Raw genomic sequence first — 19,540 nt, forward strand, 5'->3', positions numbered from 1 at the left:
TCGAATATGAAGTCACCCCCAAGTCAGGCGTTCCTTCTGTGACCTCCAGCTGAGAGGATACAAACTGGTGTTAGACATCACCATGTAAAGAAAGCTGTGCTCTAATCAGAATGAACCACTACACCATTTAAAGAATGATGTCCACTACTTACCCGAGAAGTTCACTCAGGTCACAAATATCACTGACTAATCCAGATACACTTCAAGATGAAAACTTTTATAATTTAATTAATCTATCCAAATCTGTATTCCCCTGATATTTTACATTTTATGACCTTTGTTTAACCAAAATTTTCAATGATTTATTTCTGAAAAAAAAGGAAGGATATTCCATCATTGTTTCGTTGAATTATTGTCTTATTAAAATCAAGGACACCCTATGAAATGTATGCTGTTCACACACACACACACACACACACACACATATATATATATATCTTTATAAAATTAAGTGGCTGACTTTGCAATGACGGCCTTTGTCAATCTATTCTGCTTAAAATGATATCTAGCCACGCAATTGACATAGCAAAACTTCAGACACATAGTCCTCGTCTGTTCAAGGAATAGTTTGACATTTTAAGATATAAGCTTTTTTTGCTTTTTTGCTGTAAGTTAGCTGAGAAGATCGATACCGCTCTTATGTTTGTTCAGTATGAATCTACAGCCAGTAGACGGCAGGAGAAGCTTAGCATAAAGACAAGAAACAGGGAAACTAGCTAAAGAAATCTACCAGGCTGAAGGTCACTAATTACAAGTTATATTTTCTTTGTTTAATCTGTACAAAAACTTGGTTTTACAGGGGGTTATGTGTTGGACTATTTCTTGGCTGTGCGCAGTGACTTCCGGTCCATTAAAGCAGCATTAGTAATACTCATGTGGTAAAACTGAAGAGGAAAATTTATATAATCTTTATCATACTGAAAAACCTTTTAGAAAATGTATGTAGCACCGTTGAATGCTTGTGACCAGACAACATGGGGAAAAAGCATTAGTTTTCTCTCAGTTACATTCAGGGGAGCTTGATTTTGTTTGCTCTATTTGGGCTCATCTAAAGGTGAGTTTTTTTAGTTTATATATCCAGAGCATCATCAATCAAGCACACTATGGTTACAGTAGAGAGAGGGGGGGTTGTCTCCATGCTGGTGCTTGATCTTCGGGCAGTCCGAGTCTACAGAAATCGTGACTGGGAGTGAAAACATGGAAGAGTCAACTGAAAAGAGAGAGTGAACAGTGAAGGGTGGAAGGCTCAAACCAAAAGTGAGACAACTCAAAGAGGAGGAAGTGGGGAAGTACATGCTCGTTTTTATTAGTCTCATCAAAAAACAGGGGAATAGGAAGTGATGCAATAATCACTATTAATGGACAGTGATCTAACAGTCTCCATTACAGTGGCATTGTTATTATCATAATCATGAATAAAGGAAGTATCATAATCATTAATGATGGACTGTGAAGGGTATGTCGTAACAATAGTGACAGTGGGCAAACATACAGTATTCACTACAGACAGGAAGACAATGGAGGTGATGTCATGATCACAACATTGAAATGACTGAATAATAATAAAGCATGACTAAATGCAACATCTGATGCACATAAAGGATCATGTTTTAGCCCATTTGCAATACATTTTACATTACTTCCTGGTTTATTTTCTGATGCATAACATGAGTTTTTAGATCAAATTTTTCTATTATTTTTTTTAATTCAGTCTTTCCAAAATCAAAAACACAAAAACAAAAGTGTGAGGAATGGAATAAACAGTGTGTTTTCTGCTCTTATGAAAGCCACAATCGTTAGCAGCTAACTAGCATACCTACAGTTGTTAGGTACTCCACATTACTTCTAAGGCTAAAGAGCATAGGTCATAACTAGTTTGGGGGATTCAGGTTAAATTTTAAAAAAACCCGTTCACGACTAGCCTATCCATATGCAATGTTTTTATCCACTGAGGTCCTAGATGCTATCAAAGCTTTGGTTAACGTCAGCGGCTTTGTCCTGCTCTTTGTTGGGTTTTTGGGGAAGAGACAGCATTACGTTTGCCAAATACGTTGGCTACTCCTCATCCTAAAAGCCTTTTCTCTTGTAACTTTATAAGTGACAACATACAGTTTGTGAATACAAACAGAATGCAAAATTTTTCATAAAAAGTCAAACAGAAACAGATATTTTTAACCAACTTGTTGGGCTAATGTTAGCTTAACTAGCTAACTAGCCTCAGCTGATAACATCTAGACGTTTTTATCTACCTCTGTCTGAAATGTGGGACCTGCTGTTTCAAAAAACACACAGAGGAGTTGAATCATGTGTAGCAAATGGGATAAAACATGTAAGTTTACACATTTCACACTAACTTCATGGTTGCTTTTCTATGACTTAGCACTGCATCCTATTAACACATGCCTTAAACTATATCTTTGGCTTCTCTCATCAAGTTTCAATTTTTCTTCCAAAGCAAACAGAAATCTTAATGCCAACATGAGCCTCTCTGCATGCCACAGCTTTACACAAACAAAAACTAAAATTGCACCAGTTTCGCAACATTTTTAAGTGGACACTATATGTTCAGTTAGATTTGTTATTATTGGACCAGATGAGTATATTTATTATAATTTTAAGTTACAACTCTTCACCACACTCGGGATTTCTTTCTGAACTGTTGGACAGTTCAGATTTAGCACCTCTATTGTTAATTTTATATTCTACACAAAACATCTAACACACCCTCAAGCATTTTTTCCCTTTAACTGTTTCCAGTGTTTTTCATTTATACATATTTACGACAAGACTTGGACCGCTCTTATTTTTTCTTGCCGCCAGCCTCTTCAGGGATGAAGACACTTACGGTGAAGTCCCCGCTCTCCGTGCCGTACTTGTTCTTCACCAGGATGCTGTACTTGCCAGAGTCTGACGTGTTCACGGCGGTGATGGTGAAGCTGGCAAACTTGCCCGATGCAAACTTCAGGATGCAGTGGTCGTCAGATGTGATCTCCCTGTCATTCTTCAGCCAGGTGACCTCTGGCACGGGGTCACCCGAAATGTTGCAGGTAAGATTGAGGGCCTGGTAGGAGGACAAACATGCAACACACACCCATATTATTATACAGCAATGACAATTACATCGAGGCATAAAGTGTCACTGCGACAGCAGATAGAGGTTCAGTGTCTTTCTTGAGGACAATATCACAAGACACATGACATTCAGTTTCCCGCATAAATCAGAATCAGCTGAAACAGTTTACCTTGCCCTCCTGTATAGTGACCACATCAGGCAAGCCTCCTGCTACCCGAGCACGGTCTGAGAGAAACAATGTTAACTTCAGTGATTACAATAAATAAATGCTTTCCATAAAATAAAAATCCAATAAGAAATAATTAAACACGTTAAAAAGGGAAAAAGTAACAACACGCAGTAAAGCTACCACAAAATGGCAATTATGATGGATAAATGTCTTTTGATCCAGACCTGAGACGAGAAAGTCTAGTGTCTTTAAATAGAAGACCACATGTTTATACATAAGGATATTAAATATAATAATTAATTATAAGGGTTATATCATGCCCTGTCTTTGTTTTAGCTATAACATCCAAGTCGCAGCATTTAAAACTCCATTATAAGGTATTCTAAACAATAAATGAAGAACAGGTTTTCTTAATGATTCAACAGCTGCTTCATCCAGGGCTGAAAACTGCCAAACACAAAGCCGCTTTAAAAGTAATTTCACTTACTTCTCTCTGCAATAGCAGCAGCTCTGAGGAGATAAATAAAAGAAAGAGGGAACAATAAAGTTAAGGCTTACAGCAAAATGTATGCAAATGAAATTGGATTACTCCTGTACGTTCACTTCAGCATGTGTTTTGGCTACAAAAACCTAATAATATTATCAAGAAGTTACTTACTTGAGTCTGTTGAATTCTGCAAAGGCGTCATCAAAAGCTGCAAAACAAAAAAAGGATGGAAGAATCTGAATCTGATTTATTGCCCAAGTAAGTTATACAAGGAACTCGGAAGTCTGTTAGAGTTCATCAAATGTCTAAAGAAAACATGTTTCAATGATTTTAATTAATCTACGAAAACTCAATGATAGATAAGAAATAAAGACGAAACAGTAAAACAAGCAGCGTTAAACTATAGGCTCAGATTAGGGGATATAAAGAGATACGTAGCTCGCGAGACATCACAATATGCGATATTAGGTTCACGAAAACGAGACAAAAAGATCCTTAAACAGTGTTTTAAAGATATCCTCAATGCTGTGGGGGGTCTGGGGGAACCTCTCCCAGGAAATTTTGATCTTTAAACACTTAATTTCCTGTATTCTGGTTAATGTTTCTGCACAAATTTATGGTGGAAATGTTTTTTTATGATAAAGGAGACATAAAAATTCAGGTTGCACGTGACATTTCAAAATATCTAAATATAATAGAATATAATGCCGTGACGCTCTCAGGTATTCTGTGTTGCTTTCAGATCTGTGTCTCCTGTAGATCAACTTTTCTCATGTAATATCATCCCTGCTGAGGCAACACATGTAGGCATGATTTAGTCTTCCCTCCTCTTTTGTCCTGTTTAAAGAGAGAGGACGGAAAACTTTGCCAAGAAGAAACAAGAAGATGTTAAAGTTACTGATTTGTTTTTGGGTTATTTTATAATCACTAGCTTGTTTGTATTATTATTATATGGTTTGTTATTTAACTGCAAACCATATTTCAAAACGTTTTTTAACAAATTATGCTTTTAAAAAGTGGTGGGGACAAAATCAGCCATTTCAAACAGTGGTGGGGACATGTCCCCAGCATCCCCAGTGTAAATGACACCTGGTACAAGTGAAGTATACAATCAGTGTGGCTAAAAGAGAAGTTTTAAATATGCTGATGGTCTCACCTTGACCGGACAGCTCCACAGTCCTCCTCAGGCCACCTTTTCCATCGTTGAACTCAATGGCATATTTGCCCATGTCTTTCTCTGTGGGCTCTGTGATCTGCAGCCACAGCTGTTCTCCAACTACACCACTCTTTATACGGTCAGAGAAGGCAATGGCCGAATCCCTGTCAGAGCAACAATATAAACATGGAAACACAGAAACATAAGGAACACTACAGGTGGACAATCCACTGACATATTTTATTATTGTTTTGTTTCATATTTTAAATTTTTTTACTGTCAAAAAATCTCAAAAGGCACAAAATTACTGAATACTAGAACTCACCAATTTACTCCCACATTAGTGTAATAAAATGTAGTCAAATAACAAATGTAATTAAAAATGGACAGTTTTTAAAAGATATCAGCTTAAATGCTTAAGTTAGAGTGGCTTCATTTTAATAACAAATAGCAACACAGAACGTACTTGTAGTGCCATGTCACTTGGAGTAAATCGTTATAGTAGCTGACGAAGGTGTAGAGTCGGATGCCCTCATCTGTGCTTGTGATCTTCAACGGAGTAGAGGAATTGGCTGCAATTACAAATAAAAACCACAAAGAGGTGATTCAAATATTTATTTTGGGTAAAATGCTCATTTAAAATGAGTCAGGTACCACATTGTTTGGGGACTAAATGTTTATCTTCTTACCGATAAAACTGAAAACTTCATTCATCAAGTCTTTGAAACCTTGAAGAGAAGAAGATTTGATCATCCAAGTGCACACATGGTATATTTGCTGCAATCATGGGGTAGATGGTTATCTTAGCGTGTGACTCTGCAAAGTTACCTTGATCTGTCAAATTCAACGTGGAAGTGTCCTTTCCTCTGTCATCCTTCAGAACAACCTCATACACACCAGAATCCTTCTTGGAAATCTGACAAGAGAGAGCAGGAATGTGAGGTTCAGTCGTGAAACAACACCGAACAAGGAATATGATTTGTATTCATCTGAAAAGGCAAGCTTTTATCTTCTGCTATGGGTGCTGCAGAAAACACATATATGACACAAAAGCAAAAAAGCCAACAAACAAATGAACAAACACCAATTGAAAAAAAAAAAAAAGCATTCTCAGGCAGAACGGTAAAACCAGAAATGGCCGTTGGCCCACGATGACAATAGATAACTGATCCCAACTTTTAGTCTTCTCCAGATTAGGCTGCTGGCATAGTCTGCTGTGTCTGGAGGGGAGTCGCGCTGAAATGGGACACACGTGACATCATGTTTATATATATGTTAGACTAACCAGAAGGATGTCATGTTACTGAATGCCACTCAGACAGATGTTTAGAGACGATACAGTGGGATGGGGATGAGTTATGAGATGCAGAATGGAAAAGAGGGTTAGATGAAATTTGAGAGAAAATCACAAGAAGACAGAACAGTTACAGAAAGACAGTGATAACGGCGTCCAGAAATTTAGTGTGAATGAATTTAATGGCTTTGTTAGGTCCTAAAATATGATATGTTACATTTATTTTAAAGGCAGGTAATGTTGGTTATTTATTGCTTTATAGAGTTTCCTAGTGTAATTAGTAAGTTTAACAACTCCCTTTTGATCATTTCTTTACTCCAACTTACTTAAATCTTGTGGACCAACACTGAAGTGACAGATGCCCATATCATGTGAAAGATCCATATATTTTTGTGCAAGGATTCCACCGTTTACATTCATATATGCAAATGAATTCAGAGACAATTATACAGTACAGAAATATACATAGATATACATAAATCAACACATCATTCTTTCTTTTCTCATATTTTTACCTGAGCAATTTCCAGTTTCAGCACTCCCTCGGTGAAGCCCAGATGCTCGTCTGCTTTGATCTCGCGTCCGTCTTTGTACCACAGCGCAGAGGTCTCCTTCTTCATGTTGCCGACCTGAAACGCAACACAACAGAAGGATGTAAAAAGTGAAGACACTCTTCTTTTTAATTTAAGAGAGTGCAACATGGAAATTGTCTTTTAAGTTCTGTCTCACCTTGCATTTCAGTACAACGCAGCACTCTGGTGTCACCTCGTAACCCAAATACTCAATAAAGTGAGGACCTGGAACAAACATGAGTTATAGAAATGGGAAATACAACATGTAATGCAAACATAGATAAACAGTGATTCCAGTAGAGCTGATCAAAAAGTAATATGCAACTATATTTTGTTATTATAATATTTTGTTATTATATAATTTGTTATTAGTTTCAGCCATGTTTCAAGTTAAAATGCCAAACATTTGCTGGTTCCAGCTTCTCTACTGTTAGTAATTTTCTGCTTTTCTCTTTATATTTTTGTAAATTGAATATTTTATAGTTTTGGACTGTTAGTCGTACAAAACAAGACATCTGAAGGTGTCACTTTGGGCTCCGTGATACTGTGAAGGGCATTTTTTGTTGTTGTCGTTTAATCATTTAATCAAGACAATAATTAATCAACACACATGAGTATTTGGGGCTGCGATGCTCATGTCCCCATACCTTGCTTTCTGAACCATTCTTTCCTCTGGAACTCCGATTCCTTCTGCAGCTCCTTGAACACTGCAAATGTAAATAGTTCACAATGTTAAACCCTTAATCTGAGCCACAAATCTAACCATGTGACACTTGTTCGGTTGCTTTATATAATATGTGATAACATGAATGTAGTTTGGGATCAGTGTTGCCTGACAAAAAGTAGCCCAATCAGCACCTGGAACACGCCCAATTGTCGATTTGTTTGAAGAAAGCTGTGTTAGTATTACAAGGAAGCCAGGGGTGTTTAGCTCCCCCAAAGAGGCCCAAGCTCTCTCTAAAGCAAAACAATTTTGAGTTGGGGGGGATCTCAAAAAACTTATAACTAACATTTATAATGCTGCAATGAATTGTATAAGCTCAAATTTGTATGTGGCTCTGCCCTCGTTTTACTTTATCTTCTGTACTGTGCAAGGTGCTTTTATGTATCACAGCTCTATTATGCATACATCTGGCATACAATTACAACAGCATATTATATTATTATTAATTTGCATGGATTTGGTGACAGATTGCCAACAACCACAAAAATTCAGTCTCTCATCTTTTCTGCACCGCACAACACTGACGTGTGCTTTCTTAAATGTTTTTACTGCCCTCCAGTGTCCAGTTGCTGTGCTCTGCATTACGTCTGTACATGCTAACCACAGCAGGCTGATATAAAACCAAAATGTTTGTACTGAAGCTGCCAACAGCTGATTTATTGCACTATTGCAATATTTTATATATGTCTATGCCAAAAAGTAAGTATCCACAAAACTCTCACTGAAGTCCAGCTTGCTAGAATTTTTGATCAGGAGCATCTTTAGTATTTTTTTCTATTTGATTGAACATACCGTCTCCTATCAGTACCAAGCTGGACTGGTTGGTAGCTTTCCCATCATGCAACTGAAAGGTGAAGGTGCCCTCATCCGCCGGGGTCAGAGACTCCATGACCATCTCAATCACACCAGTGTTCTTGTCAAAGTTCATCTTGTATTTCTGCAAAACAAAGCAAACAAAAAAACACCTTTTAAATGATAATAGATAATAGTAAATTATTTAAAAATAGCTCATGCAATGTAAATTACTGAAGGTTCCTTTCCTTTTGTGTTTACTGACCTCCCCCTGAGAGAGAAGATTATCATTGAAGACGTAATCAACTTTGCTGTTAGCAGACATCTGCGCCGCCTGCAGCCAAAAGCGAACTTTTCCCTTTTCCAGCAGCTCCACAGCCAACTCTGACTTCAGGGGAATAACTAGTTGAAGAGAGAGTGAGAGCCAGCTCAAAGAAACAGTCCAGTCCATGACAAACTTAAAAACAGCAGTGATGATGTGCGATGCTGATACACTCACTGGGGAATTTGTGGTCATGACTGATCTCCAGCAGCCTCTTCAACTCTGACAAAGATAGTGGAAAGAGATTCAAAAATAAAGATGATAAAGTGAAGTCACTCTTATATTAAATCTTGAACAAATCCTGTTGTTTTCTTTGCTCTCTGTAACCTACCTTCCTCAGAGAGAGTGTAGCTGGATGAAGCACCATCAGTGTGGGTGACAAGACATGAGTAAACGCCAATGTCCTCCTCCCCAATTCTGTTGAAAACAGCTTTGGACCTGCAGGGTAAAACACAGTATAGATGTAATAAATAAGAGTGATCATCAAAGACTCTCAACTTAAAAAAGTACTCTCATCTCACTTGTTTCCCTTGGTCTCCATCGTCAGGCGGGATGAGTCTGTTATTTCCTCGTAATTCTTGGACCACACAAATTTGGAGTCGGGGGTCATGTCACAGCATTCAAAGTTCAGGGAGATGATACCGTCATCGTCAACGTCCACAACTATCTCCTTGGTGCCTAAAAGCCAGAGAAGGTAGTTTTACAGCTTGAAATAATTACCTCGTCAACAGCATTCATCAAACTTCTTTGTACCTACCTGGTTTGGTCACAGCTGGGACCGGCTCTGACACGTCTGAGGCTTTTCCAACGCCGGCTTTATTCTGAGCACGCACACGGAACAAAAACGTCTCTCCTTCCTTCAGATTCTTAATCTGCGAAATGAAAGAATATAGCATGGTTACACACCAGCTGCTGCCACACGTGTAAATAAAATCTCTCAGAGGAAAAAGTACTCAGCCGGATGATGGTGACCTTGAGGAACATCTTCTCAGTAGCCTTATTGTTGACTCCTCTCCACGCTTCCTCTGGTGCGTCCGCTTCCTTGATGTCGACATAGAACCCGTTGACCGGATCACGGCCTTGGTACACGGGTGGTTTCCACAGCAAGACCAGAGAGTCGCTTCGCACCTCTCTTATCTGCAGGTCATAAGGAGGTCCTGTGGTCCAAAACAGAAACACATTTGAAATACACAAGCAGGAAAAAAAACTGTTTGTGTAACTAACACAATAAGGTCCATAAACACCTCACATGTGTTTATGTACATAGAGGAAGGAAAAGTGGCTGCATGCTGCTTTCTTGTTCCCTGTTCTTCCTTGAGTGACATTTTAACAAGCTGTCTTCCTCAGGTAAAGGTGAGGACATTAGCATGTATAATAGACAGTTAGCAATGAACCATCATGATATCATTGTCAAATTAGACAATTAAAAAAAAAAAACAACAGGATAATGCAAAAAGTCTTCATTTCATAAGGGTGATTACACCATGTAATTTTAACCAGAGGTTTGGACTCAAATCGGACTTAAGTCCAGAATCTGCTGACTTTAAACTCGACATGAGTCAAAAAAAGACTTGCAACTGGACTTTAACCCAAATGACTCGTGACTTCACCACCTTTTTACTTAGAATGAATAGATCTCCTCCTCTGGCCCAAAGACTAGAAATTTGAAAATTGTAAAGTGGTCTGCAAATCAACTTTTCATTTTACTGAAGCCAATCCCAGCTGACATTGGGCGAGAGCCGCGGTACACCCTGGACAAGTCGCCAGTTCAACACGGTGCTAGCACATAGACAAACAACCATTCACATACACATTCCCCCTTGAGAGCAATTTAGAGTCGGCAGTTAACCTATGCATTTCTTTGGACTGTGGAGGAAGCCGGCGCACCGGAGAGAACCCACGCAGACACGGGAAGAACATGCAAACTTCACACAGAAAGGCCAAGGACGACCAAGGTTCGAACCCAAGACCTTCATACATGGTGCTTCTATGTTAGTTTTTTGGTTTTTCATTTGTTAATTTATTTTAGACTAATTTCCCCATGGGGACAAATAAAGTATTACTTTGGATAACAATGACTTTGTCACACATCTGATTGTAACCATGAATTTAACATTAAAGCACTTCTGCATGCTGTGTGTAGTACACAGGTATAATATTTATATAATCAATTTTGAGGAGGTGAGGACATGAAGATATCTCTGTATGAAATAAAAAATCAATCTGTTCATTAAAGTGTGTGCAGTTCATGAATTCTCTCAGTATGTAAAATAGGTGGTCTGATGAACCAACCTGGCACGGCGATGGTCCACTCCTCACACAGGAAGGTGTCACTGGGCAGTGACGGGATGCCGACACCTGCTATGTTGGCTGCCCGCACCTGGAACTGATACTTCCTGTTCTCCTTCAGGTCAGACACCTGGATACGAAGGGACATGGTCTTTAAAATCTATCTATCAACTGAACCCTGTATTAAGGTTGATGAATTTAATATCAGCTCACCCGGTAGGCCCTCTCACTGACAGGCTTGATATTGGCCTCGTGCCACTTCCCCGGCACGCCATCGATGACCTCACGGTAATCCACAAAGTAGCCTGTGATGTCAGCACCGCCGATGAAGGTTGGCTGCTTCCAGGCCAGCACCATCGCGTCACGCACACACTCCAACACAGTGATGCCATAGGGTGGAGTAGGGGAAGCTGAGATGACAGAAAACTCAAATTAACACCATAATGCCTGAGTAGGGGAACAGTGTGAAGTCATGGGAAACTGAAGCTCTACAGTGAGGTGATACTTTTAATTCCCATATTTATTTTTACACCTCCAGGCAGCTGCTCAAATTTATTATTTATTTATTTATTATTTAATAATGCTTCTCATGAGTTTATTGTAGGTTTGTAGATGCTGTTGAACCTCAGCGTCCCATCATAGAAAACTTAGCATAGCAGGTAGTGGCTGTCTTACAACTCACTTTCTTCCATGGCCAAATCATGACACACATAGTATTGTCAAACCCACAACACAATTGCACTTTAACCTTTTATACCAGGCTTTCGAATTGTGATTTGCTTAAAGGAGCATTATGAGATTTTGGGAAATATATTTAATCGCTTTTTTTGCTGAGAGTTGAATGGCAAGATTAAGATCACTCTCATATGTTACGTTGGTTGTGATCCTCTGCTTCTAATGGTAGCAAGCTAACGTGTAATGTTAGAAGCCAGCTGGCTGAAGTTTAAGATGGTGTCTTTGATAAGTTAACGTTTACTCAAAGTAATGTTAAACTTAATGCTAATGACTGGAGTAAAGTGAGTTTTCAACAGTATTTTCATGTTTTTTTGTTTTTTCAGTTTGTAGTCTGGGTGGTGTATTGCAACGTCTGTGTCTTTGTGAGTCTTTTGTGGCTGTTGGACGGATGGTCGCTGGTAACATTAGCTGTGATAACTATAGAGAGCTTTAAAGGCGCTGGTAGGTGACTGACTTATTTTAACCTTTGGACGGAGCAAGGCTAGCTGTGTCCCCCTGTTTGCAGGCCTTATGCTAAGCTAAGCTAACCAGCTGCTGGCTGTAGCTTCATATTTAACTGACAAACACGAGAGTGGCATCAATCTTCTTATCTAACTCACAGCCAGAAAGCAGACAAGTGTCAAACTATTCTTTTATACTATTAATTAGAATGGGTAATTGTTCTATATTACAATTTGCAGTAAGTAAAATGCCAACAAAGAATACTTAAATTCATAAATTCTGGGACTTGGATGAAGGAGTGACTGTAAGCAAGTCTCTCCAAAAGCAGGATCAGGTAACATGGTGATAATAAATTGGCCTGTCGTGCACAAATAGTCACGTGAACTTGATACATTCCCCTATTTAGGCGTGAGAAGTTGGTCAAAGTGTCTGAGAGGTGACGTACACAGTGTCCTACTAAAAAGGTCTCAGGTCGCAAGTGTCCTGCTCTTGTGTTGGTTGGATGACCCACTTTTCAAGTCCATGGCTTCCTGCCATGACATAATTATACATCGCATTTGTGTGTTAAAGTGCCTCTCAGTGTGATGGCGGGTCCTGAGGTGCCAGGCGCCGAGCCACCAAGTGAGGAGGTTGCGGGAAAGTGGCGGCCAGCAAAACTATTGACAAGCGTGACTGTTTGGAGTTAAAAGTCTGGTGGTGTTTTACAGTGACTTACCTTGAAGAGAAGAATACCAGTAGAGCACCTCCACAACTGTTTATTATTATTATGTCAAAAGCCTGTGGATGCAAAAGTAGAACCTTTGCCAAACTAATCTGAAGAAGTGAAATCCTTGTTGTAACGTCAGGGTAGAATATTTTCATGGATGCTAGTGTGTGTGTGTGTGTGTGTGTGTGTGGGGGGGGGGGGGTTGTTGATAAAAAAGATTTCCATCTCTGACCAGTGCTCACCTGCTGACTCTCTCCTGGGCCTCGCTTTCTTCCAATTAGCAGAAGCACCTACAGAGAACTTACGTGCCTGTTGGGCCGCAGGCTCATTGACTGTCTCTACAGCCTGATCCTGAACCTCAGCAGTGACTGGGTCTAAGTGTGCAGCTGTGGCTATGTCAGTAAGCGAGTCAGAAACTGAGACTGACACAGGCTCTGAGACCAGGTATTTTGCCAGATCAGGGGCCCAGGAAAAGCTGCCTCTTTTGCCCCCCTTGATTTTACTCTCCATGGGGTCGGGCTCTGTGAGGCCTGAGCTAGCAGCCCCGGCCCTCTCTCTGGCTTCAGTGTCAGCCTGAGCTTTATTGCACTTTTGCATAGTGTCAAAGGGGGACTGGACAGTTTCATGCGTGCTTGTCCAGCGTGGCCTGTGCTTGGTTAGTTGGCCCACGTTACCCCCCGGCCCCATCTCCAGCAACACACCATGAGGGATGCCGCCCCCTACAGGAGTTAGCAGAGAAAAGCAAAAGAGGCTTTAAAAACAGGCAAAAGATTTGTTCACAAGTTTAAAGCTCCTCTAAATCACACATCATTCATGTAAGAGCAAAAGAAGATGAGTCGAAACAAAAACACAGAGAGAAATATTCAGAACATTTTCCTAAATACCGTAAAATGTCTTCATCTGACTGGGAGTGAAAAATGAAGACAAGATGACCCAACAAGTGACATCCGTGTGAGGAGGATTCATTTGGGATTATGAGAGCATGCAGGCGAGCCAATGAGTGTGGATGTGCAGGCTTTGCACCAACCCTTTATGAAAAAATGCGGTACTTTAATAACAATGCCAATGATGATGAAGTCATAGGTGTGTCAAGATTGAAAGCTACAGCACACCATGATCTAATTCATACAAAGTAGTATAATTGTCTTTAGTTGTGGACTCTGGGCTGTAACGTTTCTTGCATGAAATATACTGTAAATTAAGTGTATTAGTGTATAGAACAGTATAGTATAGAACAGTATAGTAGAAATGATTGTGTTTCCTGCCAGCATTACCAATATGTATGTCTGCGTGACTGTGCTTGACATTGGCATTTTTACAAAGTTGATAAGGGAAAACAGAGCATGCCGCTCAGCACAAAGCTGACCAGTGAATGAGTGACATCCACATGCTGAAAGTTTTGTTAGTTATAATGCAGAGAGACCTCAAGGAACACATGCAGGAGAGCAGAATGAGCATTGCTGACAATTATCACAGCAGCAGGATTGGTCTGTTTTGAACAGTGTGTGTTAGGGCTCCAGTTCAGTGTTATCATCTATTGACTTTTAGGTAAATCATCTCTTGATAATGTGAAGACGTTGAGTTACTGCTTCACAGAATTCTGTTGCCCAAATTAATGATCCTCAGCCATTGGAGACGTTTTATGTTTTAGAGCTTTTAATGTAAAAGATAACAGTTTGATTACATGACTTTTGCATGATTTGCCATATCGTGATATTAATCATTGTTGGAAAAACATCATGATTTCAGCCATATTGTCCTGCCCTAGTATGATACAGTGTTGCCAGATCTGACTGACACCAAATATCACAGTCAGGTCTAGGAATGTGTTTTTTTGTCCATGCTACACATGCATAGGGAGCCTCGAGCCTCAAACAGTTAAGTGTCATGGGACTATGTGTGCATTTTTAACTATGCTCAGATCTAGTCATTAAAAATTAACTTAAAACTATTAAACAGATCAATTCCACTACCAGGTTAGCTGCTAAGAGAGAGGTTAAGACAGAGAAACTCTGCCTTTTAAGGATACCGGTGGGGAGGGAGAGGTGTGTGTTGGTACCTTTAGCACCATGTGGGGTTGCCGACATGTCTTGTGCCCAGGATAGGTGAGGGAAATGGGGGGCGGTGGTGTGTGACATTGCACTGGTTTGTAACGACCACTGAATTGGATCACACTGACCCAAAAAAGAGGAAGTCTACAAGTCCTGACCCTGCTTCAGGCTGTGCAGGGAGGTGGAAGGGGTGTAGATGTGGCTGGACAGGGTGGTGGGTAGGTGGGGCACACAACAGTGCAAAATAATGTGACAGGGTGACAGAGTGGGAGTATAGATGCTGATGATATAAAGAAGTGAAGAGATGTCTCAAAAGCACACCTGCAACATCTTTGTAAGATATCAGGAAAACGGAGATTCTTGAAGTGTTTTTCCAAAATATTTGCCATACTAACATACTACAGTATTTAAACAAATCATCAGTCTGTGGTGTTTATCACTGCATTTCAGGAGTCATTTTCTGGAGAAATGTCATTTTTTTAAAAGTTTTTGAGCTCAAACCTACCTCTACTTCAGGATTCAGTCTCTAGTTTCCTACATTCCAAAATACCTTTTTGAACATGGGTGTCTTTTATATATACGCTAAAAGACATAATATTTTTCTAATTATGATTTACCTAATCCTAAATGTTTGGCTGTATTGCATTCGGTACAATCCAGAGAAAATGCAACAATGAGTGCATCTGTTGCATCTGCTATGTTGTTTTCTCTCTACGTGATCGTTAAAAGTTTGTGCAAAATAGTATAGACAGAAGCCCTTTTTTTTCAGTCTGAGAGACTGATATTAAAAAATAAAACCTTTAGCATCACAGATAGTTAAATATTTATTGTGAAATAAAAAAAATCATATCCTAACATGTATATTCTAACACAATTGTTTGTGTTAAAGTTACAAAATATACACTAACCTGAAAATGAATTCAGAAATACAAGCTACAACACCAACAACTGATTTATAAAGGGATTTTTTTTACACATAGAAGCAACAGGATGAACATGTAATTGTATTCACTGACTCCTTCATTGGCGTCTTGTATTGCGATGTGAACTCTTTCACTCACCAATAGCAGCCTTCACCTCCACAGGCTCAGACTCCTGGGAGAACTGGCTGAGCCCTGCTGCATTCACTGCCCTCACCTTGAACACGTATTTCTCTCCTGTCACCAGACCGTGGCAGATGAACCTGCAAATATGTTTGATCAAATGTGAAAGAGGCAGTACTTCTCTATTAAAAACAACTGGATATTAAACTTGGAGCCATTTTACCTGGTAGCATTTACAGGCTTGTTGTTGCATGGCTCCCACACGTTGCTGCCCACAACACTCCCCTCGATGTAGTAACCCACCAACTCTTTGGCATCACGGGACGCTTCCCAAGACACAACGACTGATGTGTCTGTGTTTCTGGTAGGTATAACTTTGCCTGGGGCAGATGGGATATCTGTGGACCAGAACATTTGACATGTTTTGGGTCATTAACCTGTAAAGTGACATTGCTGCCATTATGATGCATGCGTGCATGTTTTTGTGTGTTTTCTGACCAAGCTTGTCACCAACAGTGGTGGCCTCAGTTGGGTCAGATGGCTCGCCGACACCGGCGGAGTTGCAGCAGCGGACACGGAAGCTGTAGGATTTCCCCTCGGCGAGATCAAACAGCGCAAAGCGGGGAGACTTGACTGGGATCTCTGTGTTCACCCTCTGCCAGCTGTCTGTGCCTGAGACACACTGACAAACAAGGATACAAACTGTCATCTGTTGCAGAAACACTGGCAGACAACAATTTTAGTTAACAAGTTGCGGTGAGTTTTGTGTGGGGTTTTCTTTAAACAGGTATGTAAGAATACGCTGCTAAATAGGCAGAATGTACCTTTTCCACATAATACATGACACCCTCAAGGCCTTTCTCTCCAGGTGGCTTCCAGCTCAGCACCACATAGTTCTTGGTTGCCTCTGTTATCTGCAGATCAAGAGGTCTACCAGGAACAATGCCCTCTGATGGTCAGAACATAAAGAATTAGGTCCCTGAACACATCAGCTGTGAAGTAGAAATATTCATGTCACTGGGTGTCGTGGATGTGATGGTATTCTGGAGAACATTGTTTTTTTAAATTTATATTCATAGTTTTATTATTCTTTGATAAATTGCATCTGTTAATTCCATATTTATATATTTTTACATTTATTTATGTCCACTGTTTATTTGTCTATGTGTACCACCTAATTACCATAGCAAATTCCTTGTACTTGTAAAAAAACTACATGGCAATAAACTCTTTCTGATTCTGATGAACCATACCTGCAGGCTCCTCCTCTGTGACAATGATTTGGCCGGTCCATGGGGCAGAAGTACCTGACAGCAAGGACATGTACGTCATGTAAAATGTGATTGTGATTTTGTTTCAGGTTTGAACATTTATATATTTTGCTCCAATATTCACAAGTTTCAATTGGTCCATTTCTGACCAGAATTGCATCTTAGGTAGTGGAAAAGGTTTTAAGACAATAAAAAATGAGCAACCATATCTTAAAAAAAGTGAAAATAATTGATTTAAATAATATTCCTCTAAAGCCCTTTGAACATGGACAGGAGACTGGTAAGCTGGGTTTGTACCTCTCATGCGGGCACGGTCAGCCGGGTCCATGGCAGCCACTGGCTCAGAGACTCGGGACGGGCGGCTCATGCCGCTCTTGTTGACCGCACGCACACGGAAGGTGTAGGAGCGGCCCTCCACCAGGCCGGTGACGGGGAAACGGGCAAACTTAACTGGAGTGTCATTGCACTGGATCCAGTGTGTGGTTCCAACCTCACATCTGCGCACATATCACACATATAAATCTTACAAACTGAGGTTTTTATTAAAAAGTAATTACCTCTGTAGGGGATTTAGTTTTTTTTCAATATGACCACTGCTGTGACTGATATTTTTAACAGTGTTACAAGTCAGAGTGATAACAGGCAGCCATGTATTAACTCACCTGTCCACAAAGTAGCCCAAGATGGAGTTGCCACCGTCGATCGCTGGCTGCTTCCAAGTGACAATAATGTAATCTTTATTGGCATCAAGACAGCGCACATCCAGAGGGGCACCGGGAGCTCCTTCAACCTCAGCATCAGCATCTAACACAAACAGTAACAACACCGTAAGGATTGTCAGTATGCATTCTTTTCACATTTGTTTACCTTTGAGCCAAAGACTTGTCAACAATGCATTAATTTACTGAAGCCTTTTCATTTTAAAGTGAGCTGTGCCCTCTGCTGAACTATGTAGCTGCAAGGCTTTAAGCCAGGAACATTTCTGGTCCTCGAGTCAAACACAAGCCGAGCGCAATCAGCAGCAGTAGGACAGAATTAGCAGTAGCTCTCACCGGAGTGAAAGGGGATAAGAGAGGTGGCTCTTAAGGAATACTTTAGGGTAAGCCAGGACACCTACAGTAGTAATATCTACACCACAGACAAGCGTTGCATCATAAGAGCATGTGTTAACTGGGTACATACTGCGTGTAGCCTGTGTTTTAACACCTATAAAGGCAGTGTCTCAAATTATCTACAAAATTAGAGGAATTTTCTTTAAACAGTAATTTCATTGAATGATTACTTTAAATTCACTCATCACAATGATGCCTATTCTAACAGCATACCGAGAGATACAGAAAGAGGAGATAAAACAAGAGGGTATGTTTGCTCGTGAGGAAACTGGGCAGCCTATTGTTTCTCCTTGAAGCAGATACTGAAATTATCTATCTGCACTCAGAGCCAGACTCATTCCATAGCTGAGCTCTCTGAGAATAGCCTGACTACAGCCAGGCCCATAGAGCATTTTGTACATGGCCTCTTCTTTACTGGGCGACCCCGAGCTGCAGCAGGCAAACAACAGGATCTATTTTCCAGCACGTTCATACTCAACATGGTTACCGTGTGGAAGCTGAAGCTTGAAAGGTCAGATTGTCTCTGAAGGCAGCAAAGATAAGCTTCACTAACTGCTTTTTCCATGGTATTCAAACAGATGCCGTGGAGTTGCCACTCTGTCGTGTCTCTATTAGAGATATCCTATTTAAAACCCCTTACTCACATTCAAAGACTTTGACTATTGAATGTGGCGTTGCCATCAGATGCCAGAGGATGTGCAGTTGTGACTTTGACCTTGATCTAATGACATACCTGACATACCAGGTAGTGTTTGTTGACTTGCAGTCAAAATGTCTTTGATAGGTGACATTTTATAGAATTAAAGGCTTGAGGACCTTTTCTAAATGCTTGGATGCAACATTGAAGCAAGCTCCGGATAGTTTTGGGGCATATTCATAATGAGCTGTTCCTAAATACCGAAAGCATAAAATGCACTCGGTTAGACAAAAACAAATTATATAAAAGAATGTGTATTAGGATGTTTCAGAACGAGTGTATCTGTATGTAAAGGGGGGGGGGCAAAACTTTACAGTACACAACATAAAGACATTAATTGTTAGATTATAGGCTAACCATTCATCTTGTGAGCAGCAAATTTTAATCCTATTTTTAAGTTTAGTTAGGGAAGGTGTACCCACCTCTGACAAAGACATAGGCTGAGTAGGTTTCATATCCAGACTTGGTGGTGACGCGCAGGGTGTACAGCCCCTCGTCCTCTTTGTTGAGGTGTGTGAGCGTCAGTGTGGCTCGATCTCCACTCCAGTGCATGTGGTTCCATTTAGAAGGAGACAGCAGAACATCTGGAAAGAAGATGGAGGGTAT

At 40.2% G+C, this 19,540-nt stretch overlaps 1 protein-coding gene and 1 long non-coding RNA gene across 5 annotated transcripts in view; one reads left to right on the forward strand and one right to left on the reverse strand.

Moving 5' to 3' along the window:
• Positions 1-1,281: 1,281 nt before the first annotated feature.
• The window catches only part of myom1b (myomesin 1b), a 31,179-nt gene continuing 12,920 nt past the window's right edge, over positions 1,282-19,540 (reverse strand). For 3 of the 4 annotated variants that reach the window (XM_038730102.1, XM_038730094.1, XM_038730119.1), the window contains 29 exons: positions 19,357-19,518; positions 17,788-17,929; positions 17,423-17,622; positions 17,108-17,161; positions 16,679-16,803; positions 16,353-16,536; positions 16,078-16,252; positions 15,873-15,994; positions 13,003-13,479; positions 11,092-11,288; positions 10,882-11,008; positions 9,562-9,746; positions 9,347-9,461; positions 9,111-9,267; positions 8,921-9,027; positions 8,767-8,811; positions 8,533-8,669; positions 8,268-8,412; positions 7,399-7,458; positions 6,909-6,976; positions 6,695-6,808; positions 5,714-5,801; positions 5,575-5,613; positions 5,352-5,457; positions 4,886-5,049; positions 3,901-3,937; positions 3,730-3,752; positions 3,243-3,298; positions 1,282-3,061 (listed from right to left, as the gene is read on the reverse strand). In XM_038730102.1, coding sequence (XP_038586030.1) covers positions 2,801-3,061; positions 3,243-3,298; positions 3,730-3,752; positions 3,901-3,937; positions 4,886-5,049; positions 5,352-5,457; positions 5,575-5,613; positions 5,714-5,801; positions 6,695-6,808; positions 6,909-6,976; positions 7,399-7,458; positions 8,268-8,412; positions 8,533-8,669; positions 8,767-8,811; positions 8,921-9,027; positions 9,111-9,267; positions 9,347-9,461; positions 9,562-9,746; positions 10,882-11,008; positions 11,092-11,288; positions 13,003-13,479; positions 15,873-15,994; positions 16,078-16,252; positions 16,353-16,536; positions 16,679-16,803; positions 17,108-17,161; positions 17,423-17,622; positions 17,788-17,929; positions 19,357-19,518 — 3,872 coding nt within the window. In that variant the 3' untranslated portion in view covers positions 1,282-2,800. The remainder of the gene's footprint in view (positions 3,062-3,242; positions 3,299-3,729; positions 3,753-3,900; positions 3,938-4,885; positions 5,050-5,351; positions 5,458-5,574; positions 5,614-5,713; positions 5,802-6,694; positions 6,809-6,908; positions 6,977-7,398; positions 7,459-8,267; positions 8,413-8,532; positions 8,670-8,766; positions 8,812-8,920; positions 9,028-9,110; positions 9,268-9,346; positions 9,462-9,561; positions 9,747-10,881; positions 11,009-11,091; positions 11,289-13,002; positions 13,480-15,872; positions 15,995-16,077; positions 16,253-16,352; positions 16,537-16,678; positions 16,804-17,107; positions 17,162-17,422; positions 17,623-17,787; positions 17,930-19,356; positions 19,519-19,540) is intronic. The other variant, XM_038730112.1, reaches the window with a different exon arrangement.
• On the forward strand, positions 16,522-17,106 carry LOC119911305. The gene is made up of 2 exons (XR_005445841.1): positions 16,522-16,610; positions 16,723-17,106. It is a non-coding gene; the product is annotated as an uncharacterized LOC119911305 (long non-coding RNA).

Source organism: Micropterus salmoides, unplaced genomic scaffold (genome assembly GCF_014851395.1).
Source record: "Micropterus salmoides isolate LMB-PRFRI ecotype aquatic unplaced genomic scaffold, ASM1485139v1 Ms_hic_scaffold_1, whole genome shotgun sequence".
NCBI lineage: Eukaryota > Metazoa > Chordata > Actinopteri > Centrarchiformes > Centrarchidae > Micropterus > Micropterus salmoides.